This window comes from Acomys minous (assembly GCF_964271855.1).
Source record: "Acomys minous genome assembly, chromosome: 16".
Lineage (NCBI taxonomy): Eukaryota > Metazoa > Chordata > Mammalia > Rodentia > Muridae > Acomys > Acomys minous.
In genome coordinates, this window is record NC_140498.1 from 12,041,062 (window position 1) to 12,061,254 (window position 20,193).

At 44.1% G+C, this 20,193-nt stretch overlaps 1 protein-coding gene across 7 annotated transcripts in view; it reads right to left on the reverse strand.

The window, feature by feature from the left end:
* Positions 1-20,193, reverse strand: part of MPRIP (myosin phosphatase Rho interacting protein) — a 116,212-nt gene that overhangs the window by 76,338 nt on the left and 19,681 nt on the right. For all 7 annotated transcript variants that reach the window (XM_084763768.1, XM_084763769.1, XM_084763767.1 and 4 more), the window contains exons 2-3: positions 9,067-9,144; positions 7,234-7,299 (exon numbers count right to left, since the gene is read on the reverse strand). In XM_084763768.1, coding sequence (XP_084619894.1) covers positions 7,234-7,299; positions 9,067-9,144 — 144 coding nt within the window. The remainder of the gene's footprint in view (positions 1-7,233; positions 7,300-9,066; positions 9,145-20,193) is intronic.

A 20,193-nucleotide genomic window follows, 5' to 3' on the forward strand; every position in this document is an offset into this window, starting at 1 on the left:
TAAAGGTTTATTGGTTTAGCTTCTGGTGAAGATGGCACACCATGGTTGGAATGTGTGTGTGGTGGTTTAAACAGGTATGGCCCCCAAAGACACATGTGTTTGAATATTGGACCATAGGGAGTGGCACTATTAGGAGATATGGCTTAGCTGAAGTACGGTGGCCTTGTTGGAGGAAGCATGTCGTCATGGAGCAGGTGTTGAGGTCTCCTATGCTCAAGCTATGCCCAGTGTGGAACACAGTCTCCTTCTGCTGCTTGCAGATTAAGATGGAGAACTCTGAGCTGCTTCCCCAGCACCACATCTGCCTGCACGCTGCCATGCTTCCCACCGTGATGATAATGGACTAAAGCTCTGAAACTATAAGCCAGCCTCAATGAAATGTTTTCTTTTTAAGAGTTGCTGTGGTCATGTGTCTTTTCACAGCAATAAAACCCTAACTAAGACAGTGTGTTAGAACCAGTAGTCATATCTCCAAGTTGTAGAAATCAAGGCCTTACAGTCCCTTCGGTAGCCATATTCAAATGATCTAGACCTGGCCACTGGCCCCACCTCTTAAAGGTCTTGGCCTGTATCTCTCATCAGTGCCACCCTAGGACCTAAACCTTTATATTACACTTCTGAAGAGATGACTATCTACACCACAGCTGCAAACAACCTTCAAACTGTTCTTAAGGTCAGTCCTCCCTCTACATCCCAATGAGCCTCATCCCGTACCTAAGGTTCAGCCCCAGGGCCCAGCCTCAGTCACATACCTCCCACTACACTTCCTGACTATAACATGGAAGACATGAGTTAGGCAATGGCTAGAAACTCTCTGGCTATCACTCTCAGGAGATTGTACTGATCTTGATCCACAGTGGGGACCACATTACAAAATGTACACAAAGAACCAAGCTGGGGACTGGGCAGCAGACTGTTCCTTAAAACCTTACAGCAAGCAGAGGCAGACAAAGAATACCTTTTTCCTCTTAAGAGATGGTCTGTCTAGCCCTGATTTCACCGCACACGGAGTTCAGTTATACATATACCTGAATCCCCAGAGCCTGAGCATCACAAGAGGGATTTTCTAAGTGCTGTGTGTCTATCTTCTACCAAGAATGTATCCCTTAGCTACTATAGTCACCATAGACTGAGACAGAGCTAGGGGAGTAAAACAAGGCAGGACAGAACCCTTTTCTCACCTGCTCAGGTAGCCTACCCAGCAAAGCTCTGAGCAAAAACAAAACAAGCCAGAGCTCAAAACAGCATTCTCAAATATCACATTCCTTAAGAAAAAAAAATAATCACAAGAGTGACTGCAGAGGTTCTTGGCTCACCCTGTATGAGGTTCTAATGCAGGGCAACCACAGCTTTGAGAATTCGCAGGGTCTAGGAGGTCAGCTGCAAAGGAAAGAGCACCTTAGCTGCCAGTTCCTAATAACAGCAGGAATGCAGATGCCCCTCCTTGGCTTTTCTAGGGCCTGGATACCTTAGCAGTACTGCTCACAGCTTTGAAACAATAGCAGAAATGTGCCCAGAAAAAGGTAAACAAAAGCCTTGAAGTCCGAGTGACTTCCTAGCCTCTTCTACAAGAAACACGTTTAATGTGGTCCAAGCCAATATGAGCACAGTCGGCTGAGGCGAGACAGACATCCACAGGGAACCATGGCACTTACACACTCAGAGGTAGCCAGAATAACCCTAAAATGGTGCCTACCCCAAAGCTGCAGGGGCTTCTTCACCTGCTACATTAAGGGAGCTCAAGTTAGCATGACCAAAGAGTCCCAAAGCTCCCGTATGTTTGGCTCTTTCAGGGACCCTCATAACTGAGACACTGCACCTGGCTTCAGGATGGGCATCACAACCCAATAAACTCTACACAGAGGCACAGGTTACTTCAGAACAAATGTTATTCAAAAACAGTGGACTCCGCCCACAGTGAAAAGGGCAGGGAATCTTGTCACATGCTGTAACATACCATAACAAGCTGTGTTGAGGACACAGACAGAATGCAGTATCCTAAATATAAGCAGTCCACATGTATAAGAAAAAAATGAAAAAGAAAAGAGTCAACTTACACAGTCTGAGATCGGAAATGATCCAAAATACAATCAAGCTCTGACTTGCAGGAAATTCCGCACTAACCTCATGATGGGGCACAGTCAAAATTCATATGCAAGAAACACTGTACAAAATTGCCTTCAGGCTCAGTGTATGAGGCATAGGTGGAATAGAAGTGATTTTTCTGTTTAGATTTGGGTCTCATCCCCCAAGATATCACATAGTATCTATACAAATACTCCCAAATGTTAAAAAAAATCCAAGATCCTAAATACTACCTGTCCCAGAGATTTCTGGTAAGGGACAGCAACTTCTATGAGGGTCTTGATAGAATAAAGCTGAAACACAAGCAAATGGGGCTAAGGGGTAAGGCCAGCTCTTACGGGAATAATTTCTGTTGCAAAGGTGACAGAGCTCTCATGCACTTGCATGGTGATGGCTGTACATGTGAGTACCCACTACCACCTGATGTGCTTTGTGTTATGTGCTCGGAGTAGTGAGTCCTGTGTTATGTGTATTTTACCACAATAAAAACAACAAACCATTTGAGCATCTGTTTGCCTTACTTGTATGCAGGCAAAGGAAGAGAACAAGCCCTCTATGGTGCCCAGAACCTCCAGCAGTCTTGCAGTCTTGTATCAGTTCCTATAAGATCCAGATATGAGGCAAAAAACAAAGTATAGCAATAGTGGAGTTTCCAGGCCTTTCTTGTCCTCTCCTGAAAGAGGCCTAGCCTCTTCAGGCTCCAGCTTTGCCTGTGGGCTCCCGTATCCCTAACTTCAGCACATACTTTGGGAGCTTCTGCCTCGTCTCTACACCTACACCACTCATATGTTACTTGTGAGTATGGAGATAGAAACCTAACCCCAAAGAAGGAGATTTTCTTTTTCTAAACATTAATTTGTTTATTTGTTTATTTATTTCTATGTATATGTGTACACCTGCAGGCCAGAAGAAGCCATCATGTCACATTATAGGTGGTTGTGAGCCACCATGTGATTGCTGGGAATTGAACTCAGGACCTCTGGAAGAGGAGACAGTACTCTTAACCTCTGAGCCATCTCTCCAGCCCCAAAGAAAGAGATTTTCAAAAGTGAGTACCATTTTATTTGTGCCTGGGAAGGCAATGGTCAGAAAGGGACCTAAACTGGCCTACCATTTAGCCAGCCAGAGTCCCATGGCACCCAGAGCTAGTACCACTACCCACCTCCTGAGGGCACACTGTAACCATCAGATATTCACCTGTTTCTTCACAGCCCAGCCCTTCTTTCACCATTCCGCGTAGTGTTCTGGACATCATTTCTCCCTTTTTGCAGAGAGCCATTCAAAGTCATCACACCCCTAACAACTCTGGGACCACCCTAGCCCATCTTTCCTACAGTTCACCACAGACCAGGAGCCCCAACTCCACACATCTTGCTATGTCTGGTCCACTGAACCCCACCCAAACAACATAGGAAGAAATCAAGAATTATCAAGACCTCAGTCACAGGGGAAAGCCATAGTCTGGCTGGTAAGAAAACATTTAAAAGAAGAAAATATATATATAATGTATAACAGGGAAGTAACAATTTGAAACAGAGTGTGACTAAGTGTTAACCAGCCATAAACAAAAAACAAAAAAACAAAACAAAACAAAAAAAGCCTGCCATAAAGTGCCACAACTTATGTTTTAGCCAGTCAGCCAGGAAAGACAGGTTAACAGTGAGAGGGGACTTGAGCCAAGCATGACAGGAGGACCAGAGGCAGTCATACACTGCTCAAAGATGCTGCTCTTGGATAAAGCACCGAGACGGGGACACTTCCTAGGCATCCTGACTGCCATAGGAAATACAGATGTGCTCCCTGAGTGAATCCCACAGAAACCCCTCAAGATGCAGACAGACTGTAAGATAGCCCTAGCCTGCTCTCTACTATCCCATCCAGGAAACAAAGAGGCGAATCTTGTCTTCTGTACTAACAGCAAATCAAATATTTTAAAGTTAAAAAAAAAAAAGTGTAGCTGGGCATGGTGGTGCAGGCCTGTAATCCCAGCTCTGGGGAGGCAGAGGCAGGTGGATTGCTGTGAGTTCGAGGTTCAGCCTGGCCTACAAAGCGAGCCTAGGATAGCCAAGGCTACACAGAGAAACCCTGTCTCAAAAAATAAAAATTTGAAAAGTAAGTAAGCCACCAGCCAAATCACTCAGTTTCTTATCCTGAGCACTACAAAATCTTTAAGCTGGCTCTTTGTTGTTGTGGGAGATGTCTTATGCACCCTCAGTCTCTCACCAGTACACACCAATATTATCTCTGCTCTAGTTGTCTCATCCAAGATGGCACCACACGTTTAGTATATAGCCTTGATGTACACTAACTCTACTGAAGACCATGTTCAGAAAGACTTCTGTGCCGGGGCTCAGCCACATGAGAGCAGCATAGGACTCAGAACCCTACCCATCCAAATGGGCAGAAGATAAGATGGCAGAGGAAGGACCCCATCTCTTGTCTCAGAAATGGTCACAAAGGGCAAACCCTGGCATGATGCAGACCAAAGGGCAGGGGTACGCTCCCCTCGCACTCAGTCCCAGCAAGAGCTCTCACGCTACTTCCTTCCTGACTAATTAAGCCTTCCTTCTACTGAAATGGCCTCTTCCTCCCTGGCCTCTACCCTGACTAACTCCTGAAGCCTGGTCTTCACCCTAATGGCCTTCTTCCAGCTTTCTTTATGTGAGCTTCCTGATGCAACATGCAAACTTACAAGTGCAAAATGGTACTTTAGAAGACATTTCAACATGAGTGCCACTGCTGGTTTGCCTCTTCACTCTCAGAGATATTGGCTATGTTCACTACCCATGGTCTGACAGAAAAGCATTAACTGCCTACATGGTTAGTCTTTCAGCTCCAAGGTCATGTACTAGAAAATGGCCCATGCACAAAAACATTTGGACCTGGACGTACCCCTGACCCAGACTATACTCTCTTCAAGTCTTTTCTTCTTTCTTTTCCCTGACAGAGCCATCTTTGCCTTAGCCAATATCCTGTACACTGAATATCTTATTGTACTTTTTCAATTTGACACAAGTTAGAATCATCTGAGAAGGAACCACAGTTTTAAAAATGCCTCTATCAGACTGGTCTGTAGGCAAGTCTGTGGGAGCATTTTCTTGATTAATTATTAATGTGGAAAGGCCCAGCCCACTGTGGACAGTGCCCCCTGGGCAGGTGGTCCTGGGTTGTACAAAAGAACAACCTGGAATCAAGAAAGTAAACAGTATTCCTCATTGATCTCTGCTTCAGTTCCTGTCTCCAGGTCCCTGCCCTGCTAAAGTTCCTTGTTTGGCTTCCTTCAATGATTGATTATGATCAACACCTGCAGACAAATAAACCCTTTTTCCTCCCAAGCTGTTTTTGATCATGATCTTCATTGCAGCAATAGAAAGCAAGCTAATATATCCAGGTTGCTGGAGACACTATGGACCACAAGGTGTCAGTACACCTGGCTCAATTGTCTTAGTGGGAAGTGGCTTTAAGGGGCAGCAATAGTCTGTGCTGGTGCCCAGACTGAGTGATGGAATAATAATTTTTTTTTCTGGACTTTAGCAGGACCTAAAACAAAACAAAACCCAGCACTGATTTTCAGATGTTCGTGTCTGGAGCCCAACAAGAACAAAATCCAGGGGCCTCTGGAGGTTCAGCACTTGAGAATAGGTGCTTATGGGAGATAACTCCTATCCCAGAGCTGCTGCTCATGTAACAGCGAAGACGGGGGGGGGGGGGGGGGGGGGGGGGACGGGGGGGGGGGACGACACCAAGAGAGGAGTAGAGTCTGCCCTGCATGTCTCCTGAGCTGGCAGAAGGGCAGCAGGCGTGTCTGCCTGTTCCTGCCTCTAGCTAGATTACTTGGTGCTCACTTCAAACCACTCTGGCTCATAGATGGCTCTTCAGCAAAATCCTCTATGGTTCGTTCTTAGATTCATCAAAAAGAACAATGGAGAGAAAAATCTTAAGAAACCCATGAGGTGACAGTTATTATGGAAATGTGTGTGTGTGAGAGAGAGAGAAGGCACAGGCACATTAGTGTCCACTAATGGTCTCACAATAAAAAGGAGTGAAATGCTACATCAAAAAGCAAAGGTAGGGTTGAAGAGATGGCTCAGAGGTTAAGAGCAATGACTGTTCTTCCAGAGGTCCTGAGTTCAATTCCCAGCAATTGAACTACATGGTAGCTCACTACCATCTATAATGAGATCTGGTGCCCTCTACTGGCATGCAGGTGTACATGCAGGCAGAGCACTGTATGCATAATAATAAAGAAATAAAATTTCTTTAAAAATTTAAAAAAGCAAAGGTAGATAAGGGCCTGCTTGGCATATGTGAATGCTAATGACCATCTCTCAAATCCTAGTGTCCTGACCCTCTAGGAAGTCCCTGGAGATAGCTACCTCACACTCCAGAGCCTCACACATCATAGTGAAGGAACAGGCTCGGGTTACAGCAGGTGGGCCAATCAATTTGAAACATGACTAACTAGAGTTTCCCAGGTGGTCCCAGTCTTCCTAGGCGCCACAAGAACACACCTGCAAACATTTGTCTACTCAAATGGCAAATGAAAAGGCGCCCAAAGCTTCATTTAGGAGAGAGAAATGTCTTTGAGGGGAAAGGGAGGTGCCACAGGTAGAAACAGAGGGATCTGATTTACTTGGGGTTTGGCCTCTGGAGCAAGAGCAGCAAGCACTTGTCCCACCCATGATGCAGGTAGACAACCAAGTAGCATAAGAAGAGAAAGAAGCTCAGCTGCTCTGACCACAGGACTAACAGGTGCCAGCTGAAAAAACCCTACACCAAGATCTAGTGGGACAGCCCTGGAAGACAAGACATAAGCCTTCTCTCGCCACTCAGGTCTGCAGGAATGTCACCTGTGCAAGCCCCTGCGGACACCTAGGCCTTTGCCCTCACTTTCCCTAACCCTGAAAAAAACCGACTTCCTTCTTCACTGCTTCCTCTCACAAACAACTGCTTTAAAAAGAGGCCTTGAGCACATCTGGAGTGGTAGAGCATCTTCTGCCTAGTACTACAAGTCCTTGACAACATTCTGGACTCCCAAACAGAAGCCTGAGTAGAGCTGCACTCAAACATGATGCGGCCAGCAGTGCCACCGCTGAGGAACCTTAGGGAAGACCAGGGACAGGAGCAGGGAATGGCAACAACACTTACCATCTCATCCAGGGCGTATCGCAAGAGGCCATGCTCATAAAGGATGAAGAATCGTCGCTGCCATTTCTGCAACAAAGCACAGAGGTTGGGGGTTAGGTGTCCTGGCCCTGGGTCTCAGCTGCAGAACCCCAACCTGACACAGAATCTAAGGGATGCTGGCTCCAAGGCTTCAACTTCTGGGGCAGATGGTAGGAGGAGAGAGACTGGAGACATAAGTGCAGTGGTTCATTAGCTGGGGGAGGGGGTGTCTGGAGGTGGCGCTAATCACACGTGACTAGTGCTTGCACATGCCCAGTAAGGTGTTTAAAGTTAGAGCAGAAACCATATGTGGTCACGTTTCTATATTGCTCCTGGCAGCCAGCATAGAGCTTTCATAGAATGTTTGTTGCTCTATTAGATGAATGATCTTATGTGATCTGGAACAACCTGAGAGTGCAGAGAAACTGATACTATCCCTCCTAAGGAAGTCTGGGAAATGGTATGAAATGGCTTGCTTTGGTGATTTCCAAGGGACAGGAAGCAAACAGCCAAGGCCTAGGAATTCAACAGCAGTGGAACGAGCTAACAAAAAATAAACAGAAGAACCACAACAAAGCCACTCCACGGGGTGTTACTATGGTCAAATGCACTGAGAGCTGGAATGAAAAGGGCACATGTACACAACATCTTTCTGTGTGGAAGGCCTTGTCTAGGCCATGAAGCTGTGAGCCTAAACACTGACTCAGACAGGAATGGCTCCCACCCCCACCCTCCAGGTGATTTCAGAAGGACTCAAGCTTCTATTCTTAAGACTTTAAAAAGTCCAATAGTAGGTAAGTTTTGACTAGCACTAAAGCCACAGAATTAATTATAATGTATGTTTCTTTGCTATAAGCCAAAATAGTAAATTTTAAAATGTATTATTAAAATTTCTCATTTGGAGCCAGACATGTCAGTTCTGAAATTATAGTATAGACCAAGAAAGGCGCTTGGCTCTCTGGGTACTGCATTTTAGCTGGAACTGCTGGCCACCAGGGGTGAGAACAGAACTCATGGGACTACTCAGAGAGGACCTGCTAGTGCTGCTTCCAGGCTGGAGTTCCAGAATAGACTACTGGCATGTTTTCCAAAATCATTTCCAAGGTTTCTATGTTGTTATCTTTGAAATCAGAATCTATTCCACAAGAAAGCCCACAGACACAATGCCATTAGTCCTGTGGGCCAGAGTGTGTATGGGAGGCCCTGGCAAGGTGAGGAGGGATGAGGAGAGCTGGGGCAAGTATATAGAGTGCATAAAGAAAGTGTATGGAAAAGATACTCTGCCTGGAGCTGAATCCTCAGGGTTGCCCGGGGAATGAGCAAGCCTCTGGTCAGCAAAATGCAGGCATATCCACCTGTTTGCTCCAGAAGAGACCTATACACAGGAGGCAGAACAGTGTAAGGCTTACTCAGGCAACACAGATGTCCAGGCCTCAGGCCTCAACCCTTCATTAGGACTAAGCCCCTGGCTCAGGAGAGGGTGGCTGCCTTGGCTCTGAAGGACCTGGGAGCTAGCTTAACATGCTGCAAAGATGTACTTAATTGCTTTTTACCTTTTCCATTTGACTGTTTGCAAAAGAGTCCAGATGACCCACAATCAGTGACACCCATACAAGAATGCCACATTTTGAAACAAGGATATATACATAAGCAGAACTTTCTGAGACCACAGAGTTCACAAAACGCTGAATGCCTGCTGAGTTTGTCACCCAGGTTCCAATGTTTACATCCAGTCTCCCTCCCTAATTTTACCAATTTGCTTTCAAATGGACCTCCTGGTTCTTCCACTCCTAGAATTATTTCAAGCGTCCTTACCCGTGACCGGTGCACTGGGTTGTCAAAGTCAGTGCCATCTGGAGCCAGGAGCAGCCAGCCACCATAAATGGGTTTTGCCTAGAAGAGAAAAAGGATGGCAGGTCACCAGTAGCACTGGACCAGAAGACAAGAGCGCAGGGCAAGTTGACAAACAGGATGTCATCTCCTCCTTCCCAACACAGGCTAGGTAGAATAGATGCCTAGTTTAAAAGGTCCCAGAATTCCACAGCTTGTGGTGTGCTTAGGGAAACACAGAACCCTGAGGGTGTATGCAAATGCACAAAGCAAAAGAACCCTTAGAGACACAACACTGTCTCTCTCTCAAGTGCCTAACAAACACACCAAGATAGGGAAGGGTGACATTTTATTAGATGAATGTGCCATATTGGGTGCCAGGAATCAAGTGTAGATGACACAGCTCCAAGCCCCAATCCTGAAGACATAAAGTAGAGCCTGGTAGAGATCAAATTAGGCACTGGCCTAAGATTCACCGGTGCCTAGGTGCCACCAAGGGCAAGGAAGCCTCTGGGCTTCAACTTGCCACTGAGCGGTTGAAAAGCAGAATATCAACAGTTCTAACTGTCTCATGAAGTTTCTGTGATAATGCAGGTGAAAAAAACCAGGACAGAAGCCAGGTGAGGCAGCTCATGCCTGTAATCTTAGGACTGGGGAGGCTGAAGCAGGTGGATCACCATGAGTTCCTGGTCAACCTGGGCTGCAGCGTGAGATTGTCTCAACAAAGTAAGAGAGTACAGGGAGCTGAATGCTGCAGCTGGAAAACAGCCTGGCAGTTTGGGGAAAGTTGAGCACACAGCTAAGCTACTGTGAGCACCAACAATTCCACTGCTAGGTAACATACATGTGAGAAAACTACAAAAATGGAAACACGCACTGCAACATTCTAAGAGCACTGTTCCCAACTGCCCAAGGGTCTAATAGCAGAAATGCACACAGACAGTTGAAAGATCTGTAGTCCATCCACACACTGACTGCACAGTATGACACAGATAGAGGCTCTGATGCACACAAAGTGTGTGAACCTCAAGAGCACTGTACAACTGAAAGCAGTTAGACACAAAGACCTGCACACTATTGAATCCTGTTCACATTAACTATCTGGAACAGGCAAATCCACACAACAGAAGGCAAAGGGAATGGTTACCCAGGGGCAATGGGAAAAGGCATTGGGTTTCTTTGGCAAGTGATAAAAATGTTCTGAGATGAGATACTGGAGATTGCTGCAGTACTGTGAGTAGCATAAAGCTAGAGAACTCAACAGTTTAAGAGGGTGAATGTTATATAGCATGTGAGTTAGACCTCAATAAAAACTACATAAGAAAAAAGCACCAAGCATGATGTCTGGCCTATAAAACCTCAACAAATGTTAGGCCTGGCTATTGTTTTACTGACCAAAGCACCTCCCACCCTTGAGACCTGGCAAAAGGAGTACAATGTGCTTATAGGAATGCGGCACGCTATGGCGCTTGACTTTACAACTACATCCAATTGGAGAGAAGAGGTTGGCAAAGGGACAACTGAACTGAACCAATGTACCTTCTGCCATTTGGGGGACAGTGACAAGAAAATTCAAATCCTCCTGCTGACTCCACCTCATGATCTCTGAATGAGCCATGGGGAACCGAGGCTCTTGATAATGCTTATCTGCAAACTGGGAGGCCCCATCAGGCCAACCCATTTAGCTGTGGAATCTGTGACTCAAGAGAGGGCAATTTGCTTGCTAAAGGGTCATACAGCCTCCAGCCTAAGCCAAGAATCCTCCCATTTTTTGGCTTCTTTGCACAGAGTCCTTAACAACACCCCCAAACTCTGACTTTTCCTGAGTAGAGTGGGTAGAAAGAGATGTGAGCTGGGATAGAGGCAGGCTGCTGGGAAATGACAGAACTTTGCTTTGATGGAGCGCAGGAGTAAGCACTGGCAGAAAGCCCAAGAGCTAAATGGACACTGGCAGCGCCCAGCCAGCTGAACATCTCCCCTTCTCCCTGGAAACGCGCTAAGCACACACTGTAGGTAGACTATCTACAGCATAGGAAAACCAGAGCTGGGCCAGATGACTCCCTGTAGCCTGTACATCTTGATCCTCCCGCCCCTCTTGGCCTCCATCTTGAGTGGCCCTCACATCCCCTACCTGTGGGATCTGGTCAACAGACTACCCAGTGTGATTGTGAGGCATCTTTTTGGTTTATGGCTACAGGGCTTTAGGGTGACTTTATATTAGGTATATCTACATGACCTTCCCTAAAGGAGACAAAGGGGACCTTAGTGATTGGTGCAAATATCCTTAAAACCCAGGTCACCCTGCCTCAATTCCTCACTGGCATCATTATTCACTCAGCAAACCTCTGTCTAGACCTACAATGCATAGGCACGCACTACACACTAGAGACCTACCAGAACTTTCTGAGCCACCATCACAGATCTTAGTATCTCTACAAAAGGGCCTCCAGTAGAGGCAGCCAGGAAAGCATAGGGCTAGAATAAGAAAGAACGATGGCTCTAGAAAGAGCTGGCAGGAAAGCTGGTACCTCCAACAGTGACAGAGGCAAATCTCAAAGGACAGAGAGCAGCTTACTGGATAGTTTGGAACTGGGGCTAGCTAGGGTCAAGAGACAGTGAAAGGTGTAGGGTGACTATGTTGACAACTCCATCTCTAGAAATAACCAAAATCACTAAGTTGTGTACTTTAAACATTTTAATTACATGAATTTACCTCAATAAAGCATTTATTTATTTATTTATTTATTTATTTATTTATTTTCAAGAAAAGGTTTCTCTGTGTAGCCTTAGTTGTCCAGGAACTCACTCTGTAGACTAAGGTGGCTTTGAACTCAATAAAGCCATTTTTTTAAAAGCACGTAAAGGGAGTTCTCATATGCTCCTCCAGGGTCTAGCCCAGTGAGGTGTCCCCTTCTCCCTTCTCCAACCCCCTATCCATGCCTTTACTATAACCCACCAGATCTAGCCCAGGTCCCATAACCAGTGGCCAGCCTAGTCTAAGAACCACTGACTGTGCAGCAGCCAAGCTCTAGGCTTCCACTGGATCCCACATCCTACAAACCCCTGCCTAATCTAACCACCCTCTCCTGTGTTCAAGTCAACCTCTAGGTTTCCCCAGAACTCGCTCTACCTATAACCACCCACAGGTGGCTCCTGTGCCACTTGGTAATCACCCCAGTTGGTATCCAGACCTCCCCAGGTCTGCCTCCAGAGTCTTGACTAGTGAGTCCCTTTGATATTCCCAAACATACCTTTTCTACAACCTGCCAGATCTAGTCTGGGCCCAACATGTATTGTACTAGCCTAGTCTGGCCTCCTCTGCCTATACTAAAGAAGATCTCCAGGCTTCTGCTAGCCCCAACCAAAGGACACTTCCACACCATATCCAACCTTTCCACTCAGCCAAATCTAGTCCCATCATCCAGGCTTGGACCAGGAAGCACATGGTGTATTCACCCCAGGCCCTTCTCTCCACCTGACTTCATTCCACCGGAGCCATTTCCAATCTCTAGGCCCAAACTACCTGAATACCCTTTCTTTTGCCCGAAACCTGCTCTGTCCATAACAGACTCAGAATAAACAAAGGAAGCATACAGCTGGGTGTGTGGCACACACCTGTAACCCCAGCACTTAGAGAATCAGAGCCAGGCAGATCTCTGTGAGTTCTAGTCTAGGCCAGCCTGGTCTGTAGAGTGAGTCCAGGACAGCCAAGACTACATAGAGAAACCCTGTCTCAAAAAAGGATCCACATGCACAGATCTCATCACAAAATACCAACAATATGAAAGGCTATGCCAGCATTTTCTCTGTAAAACCTACATCTAGGGAATTACCTAGATGAACCCCAGAACACAGAATTTAAAAGAATCACACATTTCATCAAAGAATTCGAGGAGTTTGAAGAAGACACAAAGAAACTACTTGATGAAATTAAGGAGAAAAGAGCTTAGGGTTATTCTCTTTGTCCTGGAACACAAACCAAATCTTCATCAATTCAAAACACTGAAGTCGCTCCTTGTATGATTTCTCACCACAGTGTCACAGAAATGAAAAATGGCAGCAAACAAATCTCTAACAAATACACAAATTCATGGAGATTAGACAACTTTATTACTGAATGATGAGCAGGTAAAAGAATTCATAGTAAAAATGACTATCTGACCAAAAGCAATCTACAAATTCATTGCAATTCCCATCAAAATACCAACACAACTCTTCACAGAACTTGAAAGAGCAATTCTCAACTTCATATGGAAAAATAAAAAACCCAGGATAGCTATAACAGTCCTGTACGATAAAATAATGTCTGGAGGTTATCTCCATCCCTGATTTCAAGCTGTAGTAGAGAGCAGTAGTAATAAAAACCGCATGATGTTGGCATAGAAACAGACAGGTTGACCAATGGAATTGAATTGAAGACCCAGAAATAAACCCACACACCTATGGTCACTTGATTTTTGACAAAGATGCCAAAACCATGCAATGGAAAAAAGAAAGCGCCCTCAACACATAGTGCTGGTGGAACTGGATGTCTGCATGTATAACGCAAACACACCCACACCTATTACCTGCACAAAACGCAAGCCCAAGTGAACCAAAGACCTCAGCATAATGCTATATACACTGAATCTGATAAAAGAGAAAGTGGGGAAGACCTTGATCGCACTGGTACAATAGACAACTTCCTGAATGGAACACCAACAGCTCAGGCTCTAAGATCAGCAATTAATAATGGGGCCTCATGAGGCAAAGGCAAGGCAAAGGGCACCACCAACAGCACAAAACAGCAGCGTACAGAATAGGAAAAGATCTTCATCAACCCTATATCCGACAGAGAGCTAGTATCCAAAATATATAAAGAACTCAAGAAATTAAACACGAATAAAACAAATAACCCAACTAAAAATGGGGTACAAACCTAAATAGAGAATTCTCAACTGAGAATTTTAAATAGCTGAGAACCACTTAAAGAAATGTTCAACAGCCTTAGTCATTAAGGAAATACAAATCAAAACGACTCTGAGATTCCACCTTACACCCATCAGAATGGCTAAGATCAAAACTTCAAATGATAGCACATGCTGGTAAGGATGTGGAGCAAGATGAATTCCTTCATTGTTGATGGGAATACAAACTTGTACAACCACTTTGGAAATAAATCTGGCAGTTTCTCAGAAAATTGGGAGTAATTCTACCTCAAGACCCAGCTATACCACTCCTGGGCATATACCCAAAAGATGCTCCACCATACCACAAGGACACTTGCTCAACTAGGTTCATAGCAGCTTTATTCATAATAGCCAAACACTGGAAACAACCTAGATGTCCCTCAACCGAAGGATGGGTTTAAAAAAAAAACGTGGTACATTTATACAATGGAATACTACTCATACATTAAAAACAAAGATATCCAGTGCAGGCAAATGGATGAAATTACAAAGGATCATTCTGAGCAAGGTAACCCAGACCCAGAAAGACACACATGATATGCACACACTTATAAGCACATTTTAGCCATAAAGCACAGGATAACCATGCTACAATCCACAGACCCAAAGAAGTTGGGTAACAAGGAGGGCTCAAGGGAGATGCTTGAATATCACTCAGAAAGGGACATAAAATAGACATGAGAAGAGGACGGAGGGAGGATACTAGGTGGGAGAGAGGGTGGGATCAGATGGCGGGGAGGCTCCTGGGAGTCTATGGGGATGACCCTGAAACTTCTAGCAGAGGAAGATAGAGAGCCTGAAGTCCTCACCTCCTGTAGCCAAGTGGGACTTGCAGTGGAGGGAGGGGGACACTAACCCAACCATAAAATCTTCGACGCAGGGCTGGAGAGATGGCTCAGCGGTTAAGAGAACCAGTTGCTCTTCCAGAAGTCCTGAGTTCAATTCCCAGCACCCATATGGCGGCTCACAACCACCTATAATGCGATCTGGTCCCCTCTTCTGGCCTGCAGGTGTACATGCAGGCAGAGCACTGCATAATAAATAAATAAATAAATAAACAAACAAACAAATAAACCTTTGACCCAAAATGAGTTCTGCCTACAAGAAATGTAGGAATAAAGATAGAGCAGAGATTGAGGGAAAGGCCAACCAGTAACTGGCCCAGCTTGAGATACACCCCGTGGGAGACAGCCAACCCCTGACACTTCTAATGATGCTGTGCACTGATTGCAGACAGGAGCCTAGCACAACTGTCTGCTGAGAGGCTTCAGCCAGCAGCTGATGGAAACAGATGCAGAGATCCACAGCCAAACAATAGGTAGAACTTAGGGAGTCTTGGGGAAGAGTGGGAGGAAGGACTGAGGGAGCCGGAGGGGACCTGGAGAGTAAACTAACCTGGGCCCAAAGAGACTGAATCACCAACCAAAGAACATGCATGAGCTGAACCTAGGCCTCCTACACATACGTAGCGGATGTACATCATGTGGGTCCCCTAATTACTGGAGTAGGGACTGTCTGCAATGCCTGCCTTTGGATCCCTTTCCCCTGGCTGGACTACTTTGCCTGGTGTCAGTGGGAGAGGATGTGCTTAGTCCTGTTGTGACTTGAGGTGCCAGGGTGGGTTGGTACCCTTGGGGGAGGGCTCCCTTTCTCAGAGAAAAGGAGAGGGGGTGGGAGGAAGGGGGTGGGAGGGTGGGACTGGGAGGAGAGGAGGGAGGGGGCTTCGATCAGACTATAAAGTGGTTAAATTAATTAATAAATAAAAAAAGAAAAATTCCAAAAACTAAATGAAAATATAAACACAACAAAATCTTTGGGACATTTTGAAAGTAGTCCTATGAGATAAATTGCTAAATCTAAGTGCCTACATTTAAAAAAATCAGAAAGATGCTGGATGGTGGTGGCAAATGCCTTTAATCTCAGCATTTAGGAAGCAGAAGCAAGCAGATCTCTGTGAGTTCTAGGCCAGTCTGATCTACAGAGGTCACTCCAGAACAGTCAAGGCTACACAGAGAAACTCCGTCTCAAAATCAAACAAACAAAAACAAATAAACAAAAACCCCAGTTGATGGCAAGAAATAAGAAGCACAACAGAAATCAATGATATAGAAACAAAGACTCAATGAATATAATAACTGTTTTTTTTAAAACAAGATAAACATGACTGACAGACCCTTGGCCCAACTAACCAAAAGGAAACAGAGGACTCAAATTAACGTAATCAAAAATGAACAGGGAAACATATCAGACAACAAAAAAATTTAGACTATTTTAAGGGGACTTTTAAAAAAGATTTGCTTATTTATTATACTTGCATGTACACCTGCACACCAGAAAAGGGCATCAAATCACATTATAAATGGTCGTGAGCCATCATGTTGTTGCTGGAAATTGAACTCAGGACCTCTAGAAAAGCAGTAAGTACTCTTAACCTCTGAGCCATCTCTCCTCCATAAGGGAACACTTAAAAAAAACATGTACTCCATTAAGATGGAAAACAAAAACAAAAACAAAACAACAACAAAGGATGGCTTTCTAGATTCAAATAGACTACAAAAATTAAACTGAGAAGTCAAGAACCTAAACAAACCCACAAAAAGTGAGGACAATGAAATAGTAATAAAAAGCCTTCCAGTTTAAAAAAAAAGGGGGGAAAAGAAAAGAAAGAAAAGAAAAGACCAAGGCCAGATGGATTCACATCAGAATTCTAATAGACTTTCAAAGATCTATAGCTAATGTTTTAAAAGCTAGTCAAATAAAGAAAAGAAATATAAGGAACATCTAAATGCCTTCTACAAAGAGAGCATCACTTTAATATCTAGACTAGGAAAAAAACAATAACAAAAAGAAAACTACAGGCTACTATATTCGCAATGAATTAAAACAAACAAACAAACTCCAGCCTGATCTACAAAGTAAGTCCAGGACAGCAAGGGTTGTAACACAGAGAAACCCTGTCTTGGGGGGTGAGGGATGGGCTGGGGGTTGGGGGGAGACTCATTAAATAATTATTTCAAACAGAATAGAGACATGCATCAAAAAGATTACCCACCATGACCAGATTGATTTTATCTTTGAAATACAGGGATGTTTGAATATGCACAAGTCAATAAATGCACTAAACCACATAAATAGATTTAAAGACAAAATTTACATTATCACCTCAAAAAATGTAGATGCCTTTGACAGAATTGAACATGTCTTCATGATAAAAATTCTAAAAAGAATGGGAACATACTTCAACACAATGAAAGGTTTTACACACACACACACACACACACACACACACACACACACAGAGTCAACATCATCCTAAATCAGCAGTTCTCAACCTGTGGGTGGCAACTGTTTTGGGAACCAAAGGACCCTTTCACAGGGGTCACTTAAGACCATCAGAAAACAGATATTTACATTACTATTCACACTAGCAAAATTAGTTATGCAGAAACAACAAAAATAATTCATGGTTGGGGTCACCACAACACAAGGAACTGCATTAAAGGGCTGCAACACTAGAGGGCTAAGAACTCCTGTTCTAAGTGGAGAACGGCTTCCAGCAGCCCCACTGAAGCCAGGGAAGACACTGACACGCCCACCATGCCCACTCCTCTTCAACACCGCGGGAAGGGAAGCACTAGCTGGAAGGGACCTACATCAAGAAGTCGTCTAACTGTCCCTATGTGCAGATGATATGATACCATAATACACATATAGCAATCCCAAAAATTCTATCGGAAATCTTCAAGAATGATAAAGAAATTCAGCAATGTGGACAGATATATATAGTCACCCTGGACAAATCAATCACCTTTCTATACACCAACAGCAAACATACAGAGAAGGAAACCATGGGCACACCCCACTCACAATAGCTTCAAAGAAAATAAAATGTCTAGGAATAAACCTAACCAAGGAAAACTTTTAAACTCTGAAGAGATAAAGACACTAGAAAATTGAAAGACATCTCACGCTTATGGACTGATAGAAATGACATTATAAAATAAGACAATTTTACAAGAAGCTACTCTCAAATTCAATGCAACCTCTATCTCATTCTTCTTAAAACCTATATGGAACCACTAAAGACCCCAGACAGACCAAACAACCCTGAGCAAAAAGAACAATGCCGAAGGGATTACCATTCAAGATTTTAAAAGATATATTACAGAGCCATGGTTATTTAAAAAAGAAAAAAAAGTGTAGCACTGGCACACACACACACACACACAAACCAGATATGTAGCCAATGGAATAAAAACCAAAGAGCCAACATGAATACATATAACCTCATTTGACAAGGAAAGCATGTTCAATAAATGGTACTGGGAAACTGCATGGCAACACGCAGAAGAATGAAATTAGACTTGTGTCTGTCATCTTGAGCAAAAACTCCACATGGATTAAAGATCTTGATGTGAAACCTAAAATACCAAAATAGTTAGAAAAAAACATAGGCAGCACCCTCATGCTAAAGGAGTAGGAAAGGACTTTCTGACTAGGGCTCCATTAATTCAAGAGCTAAGGCCAACAACAGACAAGTGGGGCTTCCTGAGACGAAAAAGCTTCCACACAGCTTAAAGAACAACCAACAGGGTGAAGAGGAAGCCCACAGAATGGGAGAGAAGCTTTGCCACCATACAGCTGACAGAATTAATGTTCAGACTATATAGACTCAACAAACAAACAAACAAACAAAACCCACAGAGTCAAAACAACAACAATAACAACACCCACAAATGACTCATTAGAAAAATGAGCTAGGGACTTCAGCAGAGAGTTCTCAAAAGAAGGAAAAAAATGGTTGGCAAATATCCAGAAAATGTTTATCTTCCTTAGAAATTAGGAAAATGTAAATCAAAACAACTTTGAGATTTCATCTTACTCTAGTCAGAATAACAAATGCTGGAGGAGACGTAGGGAAAAGGGAACCTTCATTCACTCACGATCGGTGGGACTGCAAACTGGTGCAGCCACTATGGAAATCAGTGTGGAGCATTCTCAAAAAGCTAAAAGTAAGTCTTACATATGACCCTACCATACCACTCAATGGCATATATGCCCAAACGCCCCAGTATCCTACATAGGATGTTCATTAGTGCTTTATTCACAACAGCTAAGTATGGAAACAAAGGAAAAGTCATTATCCTGATGAATGAATAAAGAAAATGTACTGAATACACAATTCAGCTGTAAAGAAAAATGGAAACACGAATTTTGCAATAAGTGGACGGAACTAGAAAATACACTGAGTAAAATTCTCCAGACACAGAAAGATGCATGCTTTATGTTTTCTCTCATGGGGTTCATAGCTTCAGCCCTTCAGATGTGAGTACATATTCTGCATGAATGTAGAACGGGACCACTGCCAGGAAAGGGGCTCAGGAAAACTAGAGAGGGAGATAGTTCTGTGATGTGGCCTGGGAGATGGGAAGAAGGGTACTTTAGGGAAGGAGAGGGAGGCAAATACAGAAGAAGGTGGGAGGTGGGTAAAATAACAACAAAGACCTCTGAAAAAGTAATAAGGAATCATACTATCTATTTACCTCCAAAAACCTTACAATACACAAAATTGTGTATATAAATATACATAATTTTAATCAACCTCTCTCATCTTTATTGATGATACTTCCTCTAAGAACCAAAGACCACTTAATAGAAAATCTCAATACAAGACATGAGAAGCCTTCCTGCATGATCCCAGAAGATGCTGTGAGAGCTTCTGGGAAAATGAGGCAACCAACAGTTCTCTTCAGCTATGATGCCTATGAAGCACATCAACAATGGCACCATAACCCTCAGTGCAGTAGTGGCAAGTATACCTTGCTGATACCTACAGCTCTCTAACCGGACTTTAAGACCCACTCAACAGGAAGGAAACCATGCCTGGTGTGGGTACCTAGCTAACTGCCCAGAGCTGTGAAGTCACACATACTAGAAGAGAACCTACAACCTTCCTCCCCCCCACCCCCTTTCTTCTTTTTGGTTTTTGGAGACAGGGTTCCTCTGTGTAACAGCCCTGGCTGTCCTGGACTTGTTTTGTAGACCAGGCTGGCCTTGAACTCATAGAGATGTGCCTGCTTCTGCCTCACAAGTGCTGGGATTAAAGGTGTGTACCACCATGCCCAGCTCAACCTCTCTTTTTCTTCTTTAAAGAGTTATTTAT